At 39.4% G+C, this 20,521-nt stretch overlaps 1 protein-coding gene, 1 long non-coding RNA gene and 1 pseudogene across 3 annotated transcripts in view; 1 reads left to right on the forward strand and 2 right to left on the reverse strand.

Annotated features, from left to right (window-relative positions):
* Nucleotides 1-18,666, forward strand: part of LOC138833852 (uncharacterized) — a 40,910-nt gene extending 22,244 nt beyond the window's left edge. The window contains exons 2-4 of the long non-coding RNA XR_011373966.1: nt 17,533-17,616; nt 18,318-18,463; nt 18,562-18,666. This is a non-coding gene — a long non-coding RNA (uncharacterized lncRNA). The remainder of the gene's footprint in view (nt 1-17,532; nt 17,617-18,317; nt 18,464-18,561) is intronic.
* Nucleotides 1,315-16,004, reverse strand: Ms4a14 (membrane spanning 4-domains A14). 2 transcript variants are annotated; one of them, XM_070032232.1, is made up of 6 exons: nt 15,761-16,004; nt 14,193-14,312; nt 13,024-13,077; nt 9,900-10,049; nt 7,855-7,953; nt 1,315-4,489 (listed from the first exon to the last, which is right to left on the reverse strand). In XM_070032232.1, exons 1-6 carry the CDS (start codon nt 15,896-15,898, stop codon nt 1,535-1,537), a joined length of 3,516 nt encoding a protein of 1,171 aa, XP_069888333.1. In that variant the 5' UTR covers nt 15,899-16,004; the 3' UTR covers nt 1,315-1,534. The 2 variants fall into 2 exon arrangements, with proteins under 2 accessions (XP_069888333.1, XP_069888334.1); XM_070032233.1 differs by lacking the exons at nt 14,193-14,312; nt 15,761-16,004 and adding an exon at nt 13,403-13,517.
* LOC138834238 (U2 spliceosomal RNA) lies at nt 4,821-5,048 on the reverse strand (annotated as a pseudogene).
* Nucleotides 18,667-20,521: the final 1,855 nt, after the last annotated feature.

Raw genomic sequence — 20,521 nt, forward strand, 5'->3', positions numbered from 1 at the left:
AATACATATTTAAGGGTTCATTTTCCTAACATCACATTATCTGACCTTTTCCGCTTGACTCATACCTATACTAGATATTGCAAATAAGGGAAACCATGGGACCTATGCTTCTTTGGGCCTGGCTTACTTCACTTAATATAATTTTTTCCAAACCTTTCCATTTCCTAACAAATGGGGAAATGTCATTCTTTCTGATGGAGGCATAGAATTCCATTGTGTATATATACCACATTTTCTTGATCCATTCATCTACTGAGGGGCATCTGGGTTGGTTCCATATCTTAGCTATGGTAAATAATGCTGCAATAAACATAGTTGTGCTGGTAGCTTTAGTGTGGTCTTGTTTTGAAGATGATTCTTTATAGTTGTAAAGAGAGCACTGATAGTCCATGGCATAATCTGGCAATAGGATCTACAGACTGTTTTTACTGGATACACCTAACCCACCACTTTTGTGTGTGTGTGTGTGCCAGTCCTGATGCTTGAACTTGTGGCCTAAATCCTGTCCCTGAGCTTTTTTGCTCCAGGCTATCACTCTCCTACTTGAGCCACAGCTCCACTTCCAACATTTGGGTTGTTAAATGAAGGTAAGTGTCTCAAGGACTTTCCTGCTCAGGCTGACTTCAGGTTACGATGCTCAGCTCTCAGCCATCTGAGTAGTCAGGATTGTGGACATAAGACACAGATGCTAGCCAACCACTTTTTATAAGCAAGGGACTGGAGCACAGTGTAAGATAGTGTGTTTTTGAAAACTAATGAAGATAATACCATTGACTATTTTCTCCTATAATTGCTGGACAGAATGAAGAGAGAAAAGGATGAGTTTTGGGATTTGAAATTTCAGGTGAAGTACAGCATAAAGGATCCATTTCTCTTTGTATTCTGAAGGAGCCTCTGTCATAATTTCTAGAAACATCTGCATTGCCGTCCTTCCCTGAGTTCTTTCCCACTGCCAGGTGTGTATTTCTTTTTCTTCACTGTGCTTACTGCCACATTCTACCTCATTAAATATTGAGCAAATGTGTTGTATTTATCTTCCATACAAATTTGGAGAGAAATAATAAATGGGAGCTGGAAGCAGCAAAATGGGAAGGGTCATAGTGAGTTTGATTCCTTGCTGACTCCTTTGGTTTTTGAATCCTTATACAGCCCGAGTAAACTTCCTAGTTAATTTTATGAACCCCCATATCGAATACAAAGTAGCAGGCAAAATATTAGTCCTATCAAAAGTTGATTCATTAAATATTGTTTTCAAAAGAATTGGTAATCATAAATTGAAACACTAAATTTGATGACAAAATGTTTACACGAGATTTATTCCTTTACCCCCAGAAAGTTCACATATAACATTTTTTTGTTTTGTTGTCCTTGTATTTTAATTAAGACGGAACTCTTAGAGGGTTCTACACGCCCTTCATTTTCTGGTGATCTTTATCATAGTTAAGATTATAAGTTAGGGAAGACTATATTGGTTTTCCCTTCATTTGGTTCCATTTTGGGAGGGGCAGTGTGGTATTTGTATAGCTTCTGAGTGTTAATCAGACTCTTCAGACTGCTGTTGATCTCTTGCATAACTCGAGGAAGAAGTTATATTCATATCTTTGTTGGAAGCTGAGCAAGCTGGGCTATTTTTCTGAATTTCTTGGTCAGATTCCATGCTGCTCAGATAGGCTAGATATGTGCTTTGGCTGCAAGAAGGTTGATGGTCTGACCTGGTGTCATCTGACACCAGATCTGCAGATTTCATGTCCTCTTGTTGGCTCAGTTTTGTCTGGGTACTGTGTGCATATACATCTTGACTTACAGCTCTGGATCCAGTGCCTTTTTGGTCTTGATACTCACTGACTTGAGACAGAATGTTTTGTGATTGGCAGCCCAGGTTTTGCTGGGCTGTGATGCTTTGGGTTGAAATTTGTTGGCAGAGTGCTTTCTGCCTTAGGGATTCTTGTTCCAGTAGCTCTCGGCATCCCCAGTTTAGGGTATGCTGCTTTCCAAATTGCCATTCTTGTGCTTTCCAGTCTTTGTTTCTCCAGCCTTGACCTCTCCAGTCTTGTATTTTCTGACCAGATGAGGATGTCCAGAATGGAGATTGCTTGTCCTGGGCTTCATAGTGTGGGTAGTCAAAGCTTCCATAGCTCCAGTCTTGACAGAACGGCTTTCGAGGTTTCTCCACTGGAATTTCTTGTCTCGGTTTTTGGAACTGTCCTTCTGGGCTTTTGTCTTCTTGGGATTTCTGGTCTTCAAAATGCTGATCTTGGATTTCTTTCTTTGGAGGCTCCTCCTTATCTGCTTCCTGGTCCTCATCTTTGGGCGGTTTGTCTGGCTTCTTTACAACCTGTTGAATTTCTCCATCCTGAGATTTCTCTTTTTTGACCTGCTGGACCTGCTGATCTTCATCAACCTTCTCATCTTCAGCCTGCTTAGTTTTAACCTGATCATCAGTTTGCTGATCTGAGGGTTGGTCTGAGGTTTGGTTATATTGTGTTTGCTTATCCACGGAGTGCTTCCTTGGGAACAGCCAGGATTTGATTCTTTGATCTAGGGATTGTCGTCTTGGAGATGACAGGTCCAAGGAATATCTCTTTTGGTATTGCAAACTTTTCCTTGGTATGTCTAAGGAATATCTCTTTCGGAACTTCCTATCTTTCCTTTGGTCAAAGGAAAGTCTTCTTGGGGACTTGATGCCATGGGCTTTCTTCTCAGATTTCCATTCCTGGGTTTGTATCTTGACTTCTGTTAGAATGTCTTGATATATTATTTCTGAAAGTGGTTCATTTTCTGACTGATCCAGGTCTAGCTTGAGTGGTATATCGTGTGATGATGTGTCTTGGTATGAAATGTCCTTTGGAACATCCTGACATGTATCTTGAGCCAGACTGTATTGGGATGGTGTTTGTTGGGATGGTATGTCTTCAGCTGGTTCATCTTGGGATGGTTCATCTTTGGATGCAATGTCTTGGGGTGGTTCATCGTGGAATGGGATTTCTTGGGGTGGTTCATTTTGAGATGATTCATCTTTGGATGGTTCAGCTCGAGATGGTTCATTTTCTTGGGGTAGTTCATTTTGGGATGGTTCATCTTGAGGTGGTTTATCTTGGGATGGTCCATCTTGAGGTGGTTCTTCTTGGGGTGGTTCTTCTTGGGGTGGCTCATCTTGGGGTGGTTTTTCTTGAGGTGGTTTTTCTTGAGGTGGTTCTTCTTGAGGTGGTTCTTCTTGAGGTGGTTCATCTTGAGGTGGTTCTTCTTGAGGTGATTCATCTTGACGTGGTGGTTCTTGAGGTGGTTTTTCTTGAGGTGGTTTTTCTTGAGGTGGCTTTTCTTGAGGTGGTTTTTCTTGAGGTGGTGGTTCTACTTGAGGTGGTGGTTCTTGAGGTGGTGGTTTTTGAGGTGGTTTTACTTGAGGTGGTGGTTCTTGAGGTGGTTCTTCTTGAGGTGGTGGTTCTTGAGGTGGTTCTTCTTGAGGTGGTGGTTCTTGAGGTGGTGGTACTTGAGGTGGTTCTTCTTGAGGTGGTTCTACTTGAGGTGGTTCTACTTGAGCTGGTTCTTCTTGAGGTGGTGGTTCTTGAGGTGGTTCTTCTTGAGGTGGTTCTTCTTGAGGTGGTGGTTCTTGAGGTGGTTCTTCTTGAGGTGGTGGTTCTTGAGGTGGTTCTTCTTGAGGTGGTGGTTCTTGAGGTGGTGGTTCTTGAGGTGGTTCTTCTTGAGGTGGTGGTTCTTGAGGTGGTTCTTCTTGAGGTGGTAGTTCTTGAGGTGGTTCTTCTTGAGGTGGTTCTACTTGAGGTGGCTCTTCTTGGGGTGGTTCATCTTGGGGTGGCTCCTTTTGGGGTGGTTCCTCCTTTGGTGGTTCCTCCTGAGGTGGTTCCTCCTGTGGTGGTTCCTCCTGAGGTGGTTCCTCCAGAGAGGGCAAGTCTTCAGTTGTCATATCACTTGACTGTATGAGATGGGATGATGAAAGTTCAGACTGCAAGACTTGTGTTGATAGGGATTGTGAGAGTGGAAGTTCAGATGGCAAGTCACTGGGCAATGAATCTGCGAGCCCTTGGAGTAGTGAGTCCAGGTCCGGAAGCTGGTCTTGTGTTTCAGAGGGTTGTACTAGAGTAGATTCTAAATCATTTATGTGTTCACTTACAGAGCCTTTCAGAGAATGTGTAATGCTTTCTGAGGACCTTGCCTCTAATGTGGGTTCTGGCTCCATTTCTTCCTGTGATGACTTGGATGGTAGAGGTATACTTTCCTGTTGCTCTTCTAAAACAGAAAGTACATGGGAACTTGTCCTGTCTTCATCACTTGGCTCTGATCTTTCTTGGGAGGGCAAAGGATTTTTTGAGACTCTCAACTTGTAGAAAGTATAGCCTCCAAAGAAAACGGTTTGTGTGTTTGAAGTACCATCAGTGTGACTGTCCTCTTGAAGCTCAAATTGTATCTGAGCATTTTCTTTGGGAGCAGGTTGTTCACCATTTTGAATAACATCTGAAGGCAAGAAAAACACAACCTGTAAAACAGGGAGAAGAGGGCATTAATGCAACAGACAGAACCATCTTTGATGAAATTTTCCTGTTGACTTCTCCAATTTTTTTTTTGGTAATCTTTAGTTGTGACTGTAGATAGGAACTGACATCTAGATGAGGAGTTGGAAAAAAAATAATATCCGTCCTGTCATCAGCTCATTGGCATTATTGGGGACAAGTCAGTACCCCTTGGTGTCACAAATATACCGTCACAAATATTTTTTCCATGCTTAATATTATAAACTTTATAAGACATTTGAAATCATCCAGTTTGTATTCAAGTATGAAGTTTGTTTTTTTAAATTCAGTCCCCTAAGGGCGCACATTTTTCCTGGGGGTATTGCAATACCAGGTTGATGTGCATAGTGGCCGGGCAAGCTTTGATTGCATCTTCTTGCTATAAAATTCCATCATATATATATATATATATATATATATATATAGTCATCAAATATACATATCCGCCTAATATATATGTATATATGTAGTATGTATGTGTATGATAAGAACAAATACTACACTCAATCTTAGACAAGAAGTAATACGCATGATTTATTGGTCACATAGAGGACTAAATATTAGTCATCAAAAATAATTAGATGTGAATTTTGACCTTACAGTGCTCACAATTGTTGGCAGACCAATATAACAAATCAGTAACAATAAAACCATTCAGTGAGTGATGATATTATAGGTACAGGGAAAGGGGTGCTTTCAGGGAACATAGATGACCTAATTTCATTAGGGTCAGGATATGAATTTTAATCTATGAATATTAACAGGTAATAGGAATGTTTTAGGCAAAGATGAGGTAAGACAGACAATTCATGTAGCGAGACAATGGAAACAGTTATGAAAGGATAGGGTTGTGACATAACCTAGTATGATAACATCGCAGTTAGATATTGTTATAGGGTATGATTGGCTAGGGGATTGGGATTTGCCTTTAGACTCGAGAAGGTTAATGATTTTTATATAAAAAGCTAATAGTATCTGACACAAACGTTAGTGAGTCCTAGTCTTTCTAAAAATAAGGATCTGTCAAAATATTATTATTTATAGAAGCTTATATACAAAGAGTTACAGTTAGATAAATCAGGTAATGAGTATGTTTCTTTTTAGACAATGTCACCCTTCTCTTGCTCTCTCCCATCCCCACCCACAAGTTGCACAGTTCATTTTCAACATAGTGTCCAGTGAATACCACTGCTACATTTGTTCACCATTTGTCCTTCCATTTCTGTGCCTCTCTTACCCTTCCCAAAGACAGATAAGTGAACAAGCAAGACAAAAATAAGAGAAAAGGGAGACAGCAACAAAGAAAAAAACCTCTTGTTTCCATTTCCTGGAGTTCATTTAAATATTATTATTTTGTATGATCAGATGCTGCACATAGGCATTGCTTCTTGCGTTCCTTAAGAGTATTTTTGTTTGGTCTCTCCTTTGTGTGAGTGCTTAGAGTCTTGTATAGTTTATCATGTAGCAGTGTATTTTAAATCTAGCTTCCATATGTGAAAGAAAACATATTGTCTGTCTCTCTGAGCTTGGCTTGCCTCACTGAACATGATTTGTTCTCGATCCATCCATTTTCCTGCAAATGCCTTATTATTCTTCTTAATAATGGCTGTGTAAAATTCCATTGTGTATAGGTACACAATTTTTGGATCCAGTCATCTATTGTAGGCATCTGGGGTTTCCACACTTGGCTATTGTGATAGTGAAGCAATGAGCATGGAATGTGCAAGTGGCTTTATGGTATCCTAGTTTGTGATGTTCTGGGTAGATGCCCAGGAATGGTATGGCTGTGTTGTAGGGGAGATCTAGGTTTAGTTGTCCAGAGTGTTGTCCAGAGTGGCTGTACTAGTTTACATTCCCACCAGCAGTGCCTGTAGGGTTCTTTTTTCCCCACATCCCTGCCAACATTTTCTGCTGTCCGATTGCATGGTGATGTCCAATCTAATGGGGTGAGATGGGAATCTCAGAGTTGTTTTGCTTTGCATTTACTTTATGGCCAGGGTTGATGAGCATTTACTCATGCGTTTCTTTGCCATTCTTACCTCCTCTTCTGAGACAGTCTCTTCTTAGCTCCTTTGCCCATTTAGTCATTGGTTTATTAGTTTGGGAGGGGTTAGTTTCTTGAACTCCTTGTATATTTTAGATACTAGGTTTTTGTTGGATGTATTGCTGGTAAAGATCTTTTCCTAGCCTGTTGAGCCTGCTGATTTTTAATCAGTCTGTGCCATTTCTGAGGTTCTTTACAGAGTAGGAAGAGACTATCTTTCTATTTTACATATTTTGTATTCAGTGAATTAATTATGCTCATCTAGTTGGTAATAGGACTAGCCCCAATCCACACATTCTTGTATTATATACATTGCCATTCTCCACCCTCTTTGTTTTCTACACCATCTGTTTTCATCCATTAGAGCACTAGTTATGTGGGGACAAGTGGTACTTTGAAGAGTTTTGTATTTTTCACTTATCTCTAGCCTTTTTTCATTGGTATTACCTTACTCATTTGTTCCAAGAGAGCTTTGGAGGCATGGATTATAATTTATCACTTATTCCAGCTATTAGGTGCCATTGTTTAAAAATCACTCATCCTTACTGCTGACTGTCTTCCAACAGAGGGGACTGAGATTTTGAGATGTAACGTGGCCACCCCAATGAGAACAGTGTCATAGACCTGTAGACTATGAAGCTAGAGAGCCACAGTAGAATCCTATGTCCTGTGTTTTCCTGTCTAACTTATTATTTCTTTCATCAAACACTTAATTAACCAGTTTACACTCCCTTCAGTAGAGAGGTGATGACTGAAGATCATATGAAATAAAAGCTGGGAACATTATTTAACCTTAGATCATTCCTGCTTATGTAATATAAGGATATTATATTAGTGCTCAGTGATGATAATAATGACTGACCCAGTGTGCAATTGGTAGATACAAACTGTAATGATTATAAATGGCACTTAGTATCACCTCATATTTTTTTCTACTTCCTCTCTAGGAGGAGGAAATAGGAAGAGGAAGTAAGAAAAGTAGTCTCACGTACCCTTCTGACCCAGATGTAAGCTCCATATGTCACAGCAATTTGGATTCCTATTAAGTCTGATTTTTTTAATGTTTTGTCATGGAGCTAAAGACTTGTGCATGAACAGTAGACAGTGAGAACGGAAAGCATAGTTGTCCCATAGGGCTGTGGGGACCTTCAGTCTTAAGCTTGTCCTGCTCTGGCCTTCTTGTATTTAGAAGTTTCAGTTCAACACCTGAGCATCCTCCTCCACCCACTTGGAGACTGGAAGCTACTTGGGATAACCTCATAGGGATCAGTTCTCATTTGAACGCACCTTATTTGAATGTGTCCAGCATTTGCTTCTGAAGGATGCGATAGTTACAGAGATGCTGAACTCTGCTATGCTGATGATTAATAAGATTGACAAAGCTCCCTGCAAGTAAGGAAGGAAAGTAAACGGCATTTGGAAACAAACCAGTGTCACTTTAGAGATAGTACCTTATACTTCATGACCAAGTTTGGCATTAGATATTATATAGTTTTCATATATTTCTGAGATAGCAGTAACATCCTCCAATATCTATACCCATAGACCCAAACACCTTTTGAGTGCAACAGGAAGAAACAGTAGAGAGTATTGATACTGGTGGCACAGTGAATTGTTGCCATATGGCATCGTGATGACTTTTTCCTTCCCTTAAATTTTTTAAAAATTTTTTTAGAGAGAGAGAGAGAGAGAGAGAGAGAGAGAGAGTAAGATGCAGTCATTAATACATTTCCTCTGGGGGATAGACAATATTTAATAATTATAGAGGATCATGCTTGGAACTATAGGTGAATGATTTTTATTTTGGTCCGGTCGTGAGGCCTGAACTTTGGGCCTGGGTGCTGTCCCTCAGCTCTTCAGCTCAAGGCTAGCGCTCTACCACTTGAGCCACAGAGCCACTGCCGGCTTTTTTCTTTTTGCTTATGTGGTGCTGAGGAATAGAACCCAGGGCCTCATGCATGCAAAGCAAGCACTCTACCACTGAGCCACCTTCCCAGCCCCCTTCCCTTAAATTTTAAATGATGTCTCTGGTGACTATGTAGACAGTGGATTGGTCTTTATGAGATATCTATAGCTCACTGTCCTAATATTCATCTTAGTTTTAGCCAAAAGTTAAAACAGGCCTAGGGACAGATTCTCCATGATTTTCTATGCAGGAAGACTATCCTGCAATATCCATCCAGGGAAGGCAAGAAATAACAGAATTTCATGTAGCTTTAGATTTAACTCTTTTCATATATAATTTCTTCCTGATATATCTAATTTACATAAATAATATAATATAGAATAATATATATTATACACACTTATATGATCAAAATATATAAGGAAATAATGCACACAAAATAACTCTATATTATGTATAAATTATATATCTCACTATAATAGAGAGTAGTGGAATCCTAAACATGAATTAAATGCATATGAATTAAAATATGGTAACATGTATAAGGATAAAATTAGAATTTCATATCCAGTATTTGTTTCTAGCACTCCACAGTAACCTGAATACAATATAGAATTTGCCTCAGAACATACAAGAAGGTCACTTGGCCCGCTTAAATGAGTGACTAAAGAAGATCTTATATTCAGTCACTGATAGCTCTTTTTTATGTCCTCCTTTATTGTGAGAACTAACTTCCCCTTGACTCTGCTTTATTTCCATCCCAGCTGGTTAAAATCTTAAAATTCTAGTTTGCAAGCCTTTTGATACAGCTGGTAGAGATAGAATGGAACCCAGGACTTGCTTTGGGAACTAGAGGGAAAGGCAGGTTGAAATCTTTGACATGATTAAAAATGGTGCCATTTATTACTTCTGACACAAACAATATTCTGTCTGAAGTATACATCTTGGCAAAAGTACATTTTGTTTTCCTTATTGAATAAAATTGCTAGTAATTATATAAAGTGATTTATGCCCTAAGTTATTAGAATACCTTACTTGCTAAACATTTCTTCCATTGTATATTGGTGATTTTTAATTTTTTTTATAACAAAATCTGGTGTCAAGGCCTGGGTGCAGTCCCAGGCTCAAGGATACCACTTGAACTCTACCGCTCTACTTGCAGTCTACCCCTTGAACCACAGCTCCATTTCCAGCATTTTTGTGGTTAATTGAAGATAAGAGTCCACTGACTTTCCTGGTGAGGCTGGCTTAAAGCCACAATCCTCAGATCTCAGCCTCTTGAGTAGCCAGGATTACAGGCATGAGCCACTAGCTCATATGTATCAACCGAGGTTGATACAATCTCGTTTATTAGAATAAAAATTAATGCACCATTGTATTATGGACAGAGTTTGAATAGGATCATACATGAGATAAAATCACTTACAACAAGAAGTGTTTTACCATAAACGCATATTCCTTCAAGGGAAGGCATCTGGCAGAACTTGTGTTGCTGTGTAAAGCTGATAATGGTGATTATAATCCCAGCCAACGCAGCCACGGAACTGATGACATTCATGATCATGACTGATAGTCCCTGGAACATAGTTTTAACACACAATAAATTAAAATCTCCAACAAATCAGAAATCCCTTGTAAGAAATCCTTAGTGCTTTTTTCTTTGTAGATACTTCATAGGGATGAGTTGGTTCATTAGGTCAAGGTCTAGAGAGATGAGTGAGATAAATTTTGATTCACCAAAGTTAGAAGACTAAACAATACTAAATGAGCTGAGTAAGTGAGCCGGGTGCTAGTGGTTCATGCCTATCCGTAATGCTAGTTACTCAAGAGGCTGAGATCTGAGGATTGCAGTTCAAAGCCAGCCTAGGCAGGGAAAGCCTAAAGCTGGAAGCAGAACTTGACTCAAATGGTAGCACACTAACCTTGAGTGAAAAAGTTCAGGGACAGTACCTAGGCCCTGAGTTCATGACCCTGTACTAGGCTTGAACTTAGGCCTTGTGCTTTTGCTTGATTTTTTTTTCTCAAGGCTGCCTACCATTTGAACCACACCTATACTTCTGGCTTTTTGCTGGTCAATTAGGCATAAGAGTCTCTTAGATTTATCTGTCTGAGCTAGCTTGAATTGCAGTCTTCAGATTTCAACCTCTTGAGTGGCTAGAATTGCAAGTGGTTCGGAACTACTAGTACCTGGCTTAAAAATGTTCATTTTTAAATTTCAGCAAATCGTAACTTTTTCGTAACTTTCAAGTAGTAGTATGTTGAAAGGTATCTTCACTTTGAAATCAGACTTGATTTTGAGTCCCAGTTTCATTAGAACCTTGTACTAATTACCTAATCTCTGTGTGTATGTGTGTCTGTGTCTGTGTGTGTCTGACTGTCTGTCTGTCATGGGGCTTGAACTTGGGGCCTTGGTACTGCCCCTGAGCTCTTCTAGGCTAGTGCTCTACCACTTTGAGCTACAGAACCACTTACAGTTTTCTGGTGGCTATTTGGAAGTAAGAGTCTCCAGTCTTTCTTGCTTGGGCTGGCTTTGACCTGTGATCCTCAGATCTCAGCCTCCTGAGTAGCTGGGAGTACAGGTAAGAGCCACCAGTGCCTAGCTTAATCCTTTGAAATATTAGTCTTACCTTTAAAAATGAGAAATTACATCATGTGACTTATTTCATATACATTATGTACTGAATTAGTGTCACACTGCATTAGGCTCCAGAGACATCAAGATAATGAGGAAGAGGACATTTTGCCATCTTGTTACTTGTATTCATTTCCCCAGAGGAGTCACATAAAATCACTGACCTATTTGAAGATAATAAACTATTTGGATCAGGATTTAAAGGTGTTGTTGATCTCATGTTCTAAAATGAAAGGCACGGGGCTGGGTTTAGCAGTAGAGCCTAGCATGCATGAAGCCCTGGCTTTGATTCCTCAGTACCACATACACAGAAAAAGCGGGAAGTGGCGCTGTGGCTCAAGTGGTAGAGCGCTAGCCTTGAACAGGGACAGGCTCAAGGACAGTGCCCAGGCCCTGAGTTCAAGCTCCAGGACCAGCTAAATCAATCAATCAATCAATCAAATGAAAGGTATAAGATGTACAGATCACTCCATCCAATGTCTTTCCTGCATTCCCATTGTGTTGGTGTTGACTTTCTTGAGAAGATCTGCATGTATATATACATTCCTTTAAGAGAAAAGGGACATGTTATTCTCTTCTTTATACCCACTCCCAACACTGAAAAATCCTTTCTGTCTCACTTCAGCCTGCACTTACTATTCCTTTATTGATGTGTTGTGTCTTTTGTGGCAAGAAATGTCTACAGCCTGTTCTTGGTGGAATGGCTTAGTTGGCAGGGACTTGGACATATGCTTGTGACTTAAATCTTAATCTTTAATATGGCATATAAAAATAGAAAGAGGAAGAGTCAGCAGATGTCATCTCGCTCAATTTTCAGATTTTTGGCTCTTGCCAAGCTGTTTTTTCTCTCACATTTGGTAAAGTACAGTCTCCAGAGAGGTGATGTTTCCAGGGTGGTTTAGGATGTGAGGCAGGCCCTGGCTGTGACTGCAGCAATCCCACCATTGGTGGAAGAGCTGTGGGGAAAAGTCAGATCTTTTGATGCCCCATTCAACATTCTTTTCCCATTTGCCATTTCATCTGTATGGTTCCTTTTGTGGGTTGGGGAGACTTTTGCATTAACCTTAGTATATTTCTCAGCTTTGGAAAGATGGGGTCTTTCAACTTTTCCTGTTGCCTGAGAATTTCTCTATGGCATGGAACTACCTCTAGAAGAAATTGGCAGAGGACTATGAAAGCAAAGATAAAATGGCTTTGAGAGAAGGCTCAGATCTCCAGGATCTTCACAAGATCAGTGTTGTTAGAAGGGAATATGAACATTTGGGTATCATTATTTCTTTTATAGCTAAGATCTTCATCTTTAACTCAGCACAGCAATGAATGGTACCCTTGGTTCAGTCCTAGACCCATGCAGCATCAATGCACAAACTCTTTTCTCTGGGCCTTGGCAGGCCTCGCGTAAAGCCTTCATTCATATGGGGAGTCATGCCTAGGGAAGATAATTACTGGTTTCTATGCATTGATTTAGGTAAGACAGGATTTCTTTAACAGTATAGACATTTTTGGTCATGTGATTTGATTTTACTCTGAGAGGCTTTCCTGTGTGCATTTTAGAATGCCTAGAAACATCTCTGGCTTCTTCACTGCAGAGGTCAATAGCATCCCATCATCCAGTCATGACAAGCACATATGTCTTTAGACATTATTCAATACTTCCTAGGGGAGGAGAAGGGACAAAATGACTACCAAGTAAGAACTACTTAGTTAGAGGGATATAAAGAATGTACCAGTTTACTTGGCCAGAATAAAAAATATCTAGTGCAAATGACAGCATCAGCATATGAGAATCATGATCTAAACTGCAGATCTGATATATTCATATTTTCTTGAGAATTTACCACAAAATTGTTTATACATTGAGATGATATAAAAGAATGAAAAGATTTTAAACAGCATAGAAATCGCAAACATAACTTACCCAAATTTTATTTGATTTCCCATTGGTCATAGTGAGTAATCCTGTAACAAAGAACTGTTCGGAAGACAAGAGACAAAAGTTAACAGGTGATGAGTGGAATTACTTTTTTTAGTGTCAGTTGTGGGGCTTGAACTCTGGGCCTGGATGCTGCCCTGAGCTCTTCAGCTCAAGGTGAGCACTCTACCACTTGAGCCATAGTGCACTTTCAGTTTTCTGGTGGTTAATTGGAGATAGGAGTCTCACAGACTTTCCTGCCTGGGCTGGCTTTGAACCACACTCCTCAGATCTCAGCCTCCTGAGTGGCTAGGATGACAGGCCACTGGCTCCCGGCAGAGTGGGATTGCTTTATGGTGCAGTCTCCATAGGATACACAAATCACCTTTGTGGGAATCTCCCAGAACGTCTTGGCCTTTCCATCCATGTATTAGCAAGAAACATAGGCATTGTCTTCCAGCAACAACTGGGGAAATAACCCCTCTGTAATGTCCAGAATATACTATCAAGATGTATGCTCCAGCTGGGATTCAATAAAAAGAGTTTTTCTTGAGTTCTTGGCCTGGAAGGAGGTGGGAGGGGGCTGCATGTGTTCTGAGCAGAGGGAGGGGGCCTTTCTCAGGGAAGACCCTTTTCAAGTTGAGAATGGGTTCTGAAGCCTTGCGTCCACTTATTTTCAGAACATACTCTAGTACCAAGCAAGGAAATGGAAAAGTCACCCAAGGCGGAAGCCCTTACTTGTATTAATGCTCCAGAGATAAGTATCTCCTCTGGGGGGTTTGCTATTTTCCTTGGGATATCTTGGGCTCATCATGGGCTTGGAGTCTTGACATGACATGTAAAGACCAGAATTTTGGTGCTATGAGTTCCTTTTGATGCTATGAGTGCTAGATAGATATGTTTAATTTATTCCCTGTTCTCAAACTCAGTTTCCTTATTTGCAAAGGAGAAAATCATGTACTTGCCTATTCTTTCAGATCAATAGCGTGGACTTTGGATCCCTCTAAGCATTGCCCAGTAGGGGTCGCTGTTATGGAAAGGAGAACAGTACCTGACCCAGAGGAGCGAATGGTTTTGTCATGGAGAGGACTGCCTCTTTGGTTTTCTGGAGGGGCATGTATATCACACCAGCCTTTATAGCAATGCCTCAAAAGCTCTTACTGCACAGTACTCACAATTAATGCTCCCCAGAATGGGTATCCTGTGAGGAAAACGAGGGGGAATTTTTTGGAGAAAGTGAGGACAGATATAATTCCAAGGCTCATAATGACCAGAGCAAGCAGGATCTGGATAGCCTGTGTGGAGAAATGATGCAGAAGGTTACCAGTGCCCAAGGCCTGGAGGCTGCCGGGGCCTCACGGCATGCTTTGTGCTTACTGCATATTTCCCTAGGTCTGAATGTCTCTCTCCACTACATATTTCCCTAGGTCTGAATGTCTTTCTCTCCGCTACCAGCTATATTCAGAATGTGAGGAGCCTCAGCCCAAATGTCTTTCCCTACTGTGTGCTTGGCTCAGCCTTGTACAGCCCCTCAAATTACCAGTTTATTTTGTATCATGCAAATTTGAACATCTGGCTGCCCTGGACCATAAACTTTGGGAGCAGAGACCAAGCTATTTGCTTTATATTTATTTCCACTTTTAGAGCACAGCATTTTAGGATTACTCTCACAGCCTGCTCCTCTTCACAGTTTCTACATTAATACAGTTGTCCTTTGGTATGCATGGGAATGCAGTGGGGTAAGAAGATTGGTTCTACCCACGACTGTGATGTTCAAGTCCTTTATGTAAAATGGCCTAATATCTCCATCCTCTCATAGTCATTTCTCATTTTTCTTTTATTTCCTCTCTTTGTCTCCCTTCCATCTTTCCTTCATTCCCTTCCTTTCCCTTCCTTGCCTTTCCTTTCCTTCCCCTGCTCCATCCCCATTTATCTCTCCCATATTCTTTAAGTGACTTCCAGGTTACTTATAATACTTAGGGGAATGTAAATGCTACAACAACAATTGTTGTACTGTATTTTTTAGGGAATAGTGACAAGAACAAAATAGTGTGTATACATTTGGTACAGACATAACTTTTTTGAATATTTTGATCCATGGTTGGCTGAATCTGTGGCTGTGGAACCTGTAGATTTGGGTGGCCAATCATATATGCTTTTGAAATTAGAAGATGAAATTTGAAATTTGAAGATGATGAGTTTGCTGATAGATGACATTATTGTGATAGTGGGCATTGTGTCTCATCTGCTCTCCATCTAAGCGCCTGACTAGAAATGCAAATAATCTAGTTAGCTTCTCAACATTTATATTTGCAGGAGATGGAAAATGCAATGGTCTTGAAGGGCCAGTAGTCTTTCTTGGGGCCAAATTTTTCCTCTGGCATTCTCAATCTTATCCCCAGGCCTATCCATCATAGCACCACACAAAGAATGATTTCATGAGGTTAGGACTGTGTATTCAGCTCTCCTTTAGGTACATTATTGATGAAAAATTGCATATGTGTAAATAAATTTCTATCTGTTGTTTGCTATAGTGCTTTGGATATTAATATTAAAGAATGTATTATGCTTGTTTTAAGTCATGCTTATGATTCAAAAAAGGTACATTGCAGGGAAAAGAAAGAGGGAGGGAATCTGTTCTTTCCCTGGAAATGATCACTTAGTGGTGTTTCTGAGGATAAAACATGAAGACAAATCTTCTTTTTCTCCCTTCCAGGATGACCCACGATTGGAGAGAACTTACCCCCAAGAGTTTTGGCTCCCCCTTTAGAATATCCAGCAGAGAGATGTGTGGTCTGTAAGGAAACGCAGTTAACACAGTTTCATTTGGTTCTATTGTGATGACCTGGGTCCCTCTTTTCTCCTGAGATGGTGACTCCATGGTTCACTGGCGGAATTCTACTAGGAGAATATGTGAGTGAATATCGTGGCTGAAATCATGATCTCCTTTTCTACCAGTGTCACATGGAGTCCTTTGCAATGTGCCCATAGCAATTACTCCACTCCATACTAGAATCACAGAATCTCAGTCATTGAGTCATAGAATCTGAGAATTCTAGAGTGCCCCCAACCCCGTTACTTCCTGGAGAAGGAATCAGTAATCCAGAAGACCTTCAGTTTGTTTATTGACATACAGTGAACACAAGATAAAATTGATAATTCATATACAAATGAGTATCAGTATAGAAGCCTATATTATATCTACACTGTATCAAATACAAAAGAAACATAATATGCTGTTCAGAATTCTGTTTTCCATATTAGTTCTTTATGTTCTTATAATATATGATTTTTGACTATTAAATCATGGAGGTAAATGGTTTCGTATAACCATACACAATATATACAGACGTTACTCCTAGCTTATGCCAAACATGAACCCCTGGAGTTCATAATTTTTATGCCTTGCTGGCATTTGGACCAATAAGTCTCTGTTGTAGGGAGTTCTGTGCATCAGTGTCTCCAGCCCATGCTCATGTAGATACCAGTAGTACATACCAGTAGTACATTCCAGCCTATACTCATTTAGATACCAGTAGTACATTAGAGACTGTTCCTAACTTCTAAAAAATTATGTCCAGGGGCTGGGAAGGTGGCTCAGTGGTAGAGTGCTTGCCTTGCATGCCTGAGGCCCTGGGTTCAATTCCTCAGCACTGCATAAGCAAAAATAAAAAAGCTGGAAGTGGCGCTGTGGCTCAAGTGGTAGAGCACTAGCCTTGAGCTGAAGAGCTGAGGGACAGCGCCCAGACTCAGAGTTCAGGCCCCATGACCAGATTCCAAAAAAAAAAAATTATGTCCAAACATTGTTAAATCTTCCTTGAGGCTAAACTATTCTATTTTAGAATGACTGCTGAAGCCAGAGACTGCAAAGAAATCCCTGGTTAGTGACCAAGCATTATGACTATTTGATGACTGAGGAATTACACTATTTTGCCTAGCTTAAAATGTTTATTATTGTTTCTGCTTTGACTTGCATTTTAGAGAGCTTGAATGGGAGTTTGGGTTGGCAAATGGCACGTATATGCATATGAACAGACACATCTACAGACATATGTACTCTCATTTAAAATGATGGCAAAGAGCTGTCTTCATGCAGACTATGCATGAAATACACAATTCTGTGTCAGGTATTTTATAATTCATCTAATTATATATTTTTAACCAGGTAACAAATGTCAACTTGTGCCTTTTTCTTTCTTTTCTTACTTTCAAGTTCATCAAAGATTGACCCTTTAGTATTTCTTTCTGTAGACTCAGACCAGAAGACAAGAACTAACTTATTCCATAGAGTGGTGGAATTTCATAGTCTTTATAGAACAGCTACAAGTAGATGGAAACTTTTTAAGTAGAAATGATATTTTATCTTGGTATTCTACTTCAAACTGCAGTAGTCTAACCTTCCTTGAGTTTAAAAGTTTGACAGCTAACCAACAGTTAGGATGAGCCAAGAACTCCTAAAAAATACAATGATATATATTTCCTCTCTAAATGTATCCTTCTATATGTGCTACCTAGGTACCCTCTCAACAGCTTTTGGAAAGCAGGTTCTATCATTCACATCTATTTTAACGAGGAAATAGAGAATCACCATTACTGCTGGTAAGTGGTGGAGCTAATGTGTGAATATGGCTCAAATTGAGCTTTTCATTTTTCAGATTCTAGGCAATAACCGGATGTGTTTCAGTTTATCTGCATAGCTAATTATACAAATTCAATGGCTTAAAACAACCCATAGTTTTATGTACTGATTTTTATGGGCTGAGTCATAGCTTAGCAGGATATGTCTGCTCATGATCTCAGATGGCTGAAATCAAGATATTGGCCATACTGTACTTTCACTTGAAGGCTTAACTGGGAGAAAACCTAATTCTAGGCATATTCAGGTTGCTACCAGAATAAGAGAAAATCTTATTTCATTCTGACTGTGTGACTAATGGCCCTGGCTTTTGTAGACTGGGCGTTGAAAGATCTAGGAGATTTCTCAGTTCTTTCTCAACATGCTTGCTTATTTCTTCTGACCAGGGAGGATAAACGTACTTGAATTGTCTAAGAGAACTTGATGGGAGAGCTTGTGATGAGGATCTGAGTATGCACGGCTCAGCATTTGGGGTTATCTTTTGGCAATATTGGAGGTTTCTTTTTAAAGTCAAAAGTCAGAACTCAGGGTTCGAACATATATATATTTATCTAGCTATCTATCCAGTATTACTAAATATCAGACGTATCTTCTTGGACTTGATTAAAACTACACTTTCTTGCCATGAGTTCATTAAATCTTGTTGTGATTCTTCCTTGATTAGTTTCTCACTGAATGACACAATGAAGCAAAGAAAGGACTCAGGAATGACTCCTAAATGTCTGACTTGAGAAACTGAGTAGATGGTCACCCATTTGTGAAAGAGACCCTGATAGAGGCTGGAGGCTGATGCATCTTTTCAACACTTTGGTAGTCAAGATGTTCTTTGAATTAATAAAATCATAAAACAAAATGAGAAGTTAAGAAATAGGCTCTGGATAACATCTAATTTTATTTGCATTGTTTAGCTTAAGGGAAGAAAAGAAATCTCCAAGGTTCTTCACATCTTTTAAAAATGAGCACATTCCGATTTGTGCAGATGGTCCAATAGAAGCTGAAAACCTCAGAAGGGAGTAGTGAGTACTGATACATCTTTTGGCTTATATATTAGATATACAATAAAGGTATACGTAAAATACATTGTGTGTAAAATGGTGGTGGGTACTGTGGGAAAAAATGCAGTGAAAGGAGGGGGTGGCAGTTTTGTATAGGTTGGTGGGGAAAATTCTTACTGTGGCTGAGATGTTTGAAGAAAAGACTTGAAAGAAAAAAGAAAGCAAATAATGGAAACATTTGCAAGAAACACATTCCAGATGGAGGGACCTAAAAAAATAAAACTCCTCCAGAAAGACTGTTGTGCTCTAGAAAAAAGCCAATGAAGGCAGAGTAGAAGAAGCAAAGGGGAAAGTAGTGAGAGTGAAGATGAGAGAAGAAATGAGGAGTCAGATCTCATATGGATGTTTGAGGATGTTGGCTTTTATTTGGAATGAAAAGAAAAGGATTTGGTGAAAGAAAGACCTTATCTGATTAATGAAAAGTCCTGCTGCATACCACGTGGAGAACATGCTGAGTAGTGTTGCCCATTGGTTTATCATTGCGCTGGTGTCAGTGAGGTGCTGGACCAGAGTACTAGTGAAGTGGGGAGGAGACATCGGACTCTAGATCAGCTTGTAATGATAGGTTATGTGTGAATGGGGAAAGAAATAGAATCAAGGATAACTCCAGGGTTGGGGGGGAAGTGATTTTTTTAAGGGGACCTGACTGTGAAAAGAGATGAGAGGACTTAAAAAGCTAGACATGAACAAGAGATCAAAGACTACTGGCTTTGTTTTCCAAAGTGTTGTGTTCAATTGTAATAAAGAAATGAGAGAACACAGATTACAAATATACAACATGAGCATCCAGATCAAAAAAGAACATTACCAGAAACCCTTCCAACAACTATGCTCCAAATTAACCACTACGCGCTTCTTAACACTATATGTTAATTTTGCTTGCATTTATATATTATGTACATAGAATCATGGGCATTTGCTAATTTTTACATAGATTTTTTTTCTCTTAAGTAATTGTCATGGGATTGATTTATATGTCTGCATGTAGTTTGCTGTTTGTTCTGTGTTGCTGAATGATACTGTACTGTTTGAACATACCAGTATTTGTCATGTGTTTATAGACATCCAGGTAATGTTCATTTGGAGTCTGTTGTATTACTATGACCACTTTTGTATATTTGGGCTACTTGTGTAGACATTTCTGTTGGGATGGGACCCAATGACTAGACCCAGGGAATAATATTATGAGCTTCTATATTGTTTAAGTCATGTTCATTTCTATGCTACAGTAATTGATATTCTTAGCATGTCCTATTTCTTATTTCTAGCACTTAAATGAGTGTATTTGTAGGATTTACTATTAACTTTGAATACAACTATTTAAGAATAGAGTCATCAAATAAGTGAATCATATTTTCAATGAATTTTTAAGAAGTTTATACAATTTCTGATATCTAATTTAAGCATTATGAGTACAAAAATAAAACATATAGGTCCTGCATAGCCACATGGCCTAACTAATTCCTATGAGCAGGAGTTTACATTTTCCTTCGAATATACATTTTCCTTCGAATATATAGAGCTAGATGAAACATTTTATGCTTAGCTTCCACACAGAAGTTTGTCAAGTTATTTATACCAGTTTAGTGACCTGGGCCTTGGAAAAATTATTTTTTCAGGAGAAACTAAAAAAAACTTGTAAAGAAAATAACAAAAAACTTTTAAAAGTTTATTTCTATATCCAAAATGAATGAGATTATAGAAGTCTAGTCACACTTTGCCATTTGCACCAGGTTTTCTTCTGAATTGAGGGTAACTCGTATCCACGACGAACTCTTATTGACTTGTTAGATTTGCTCATGTGACTGAGGTA

Source organism: Dipodomys merriami, unplaced genomic scaffold (genome assembly GCF_024711535.1).
Source record: "Dipodomys merriami isolate MVZ:Mamm:240054 unplaced genomic scaffold, mDipMer1.0.p SCAF_21, whole genome shotgun sequence".
Classification (NCBI taxonomy): domain Eukaryota; kingdom Metazoa; phylum Chordata; class Mammalia; order Rodentia; family Heteromyidae; genus Dipodomys; species Dipodomys merriami.

Bases quoted from the DNA above. Each gene is read 5' to 3' on its own strand.
- Ms4a14 (XM_070032232.1), bottom strand. From the start codon at position 15,898: ATGGAGTCACCATCTCAGGAGAAAAGAGGGACCCAGGTCATCACAATA. The intron at 13,078-14,192 runs GTGAGTACTGTG...TCTTCCGAACAG, and splicing joins CATTCTGGGGAGCATTAATT to TTCTTTGTTACAGGATTACT. The intron at 4,490-7,854 runs GTGCGTTCAAAT...CCTGTTTTACAG, and splicing joins GCTGGACACATTCAAATAAG to GTTGTGTTTTTCTTGCCTTC.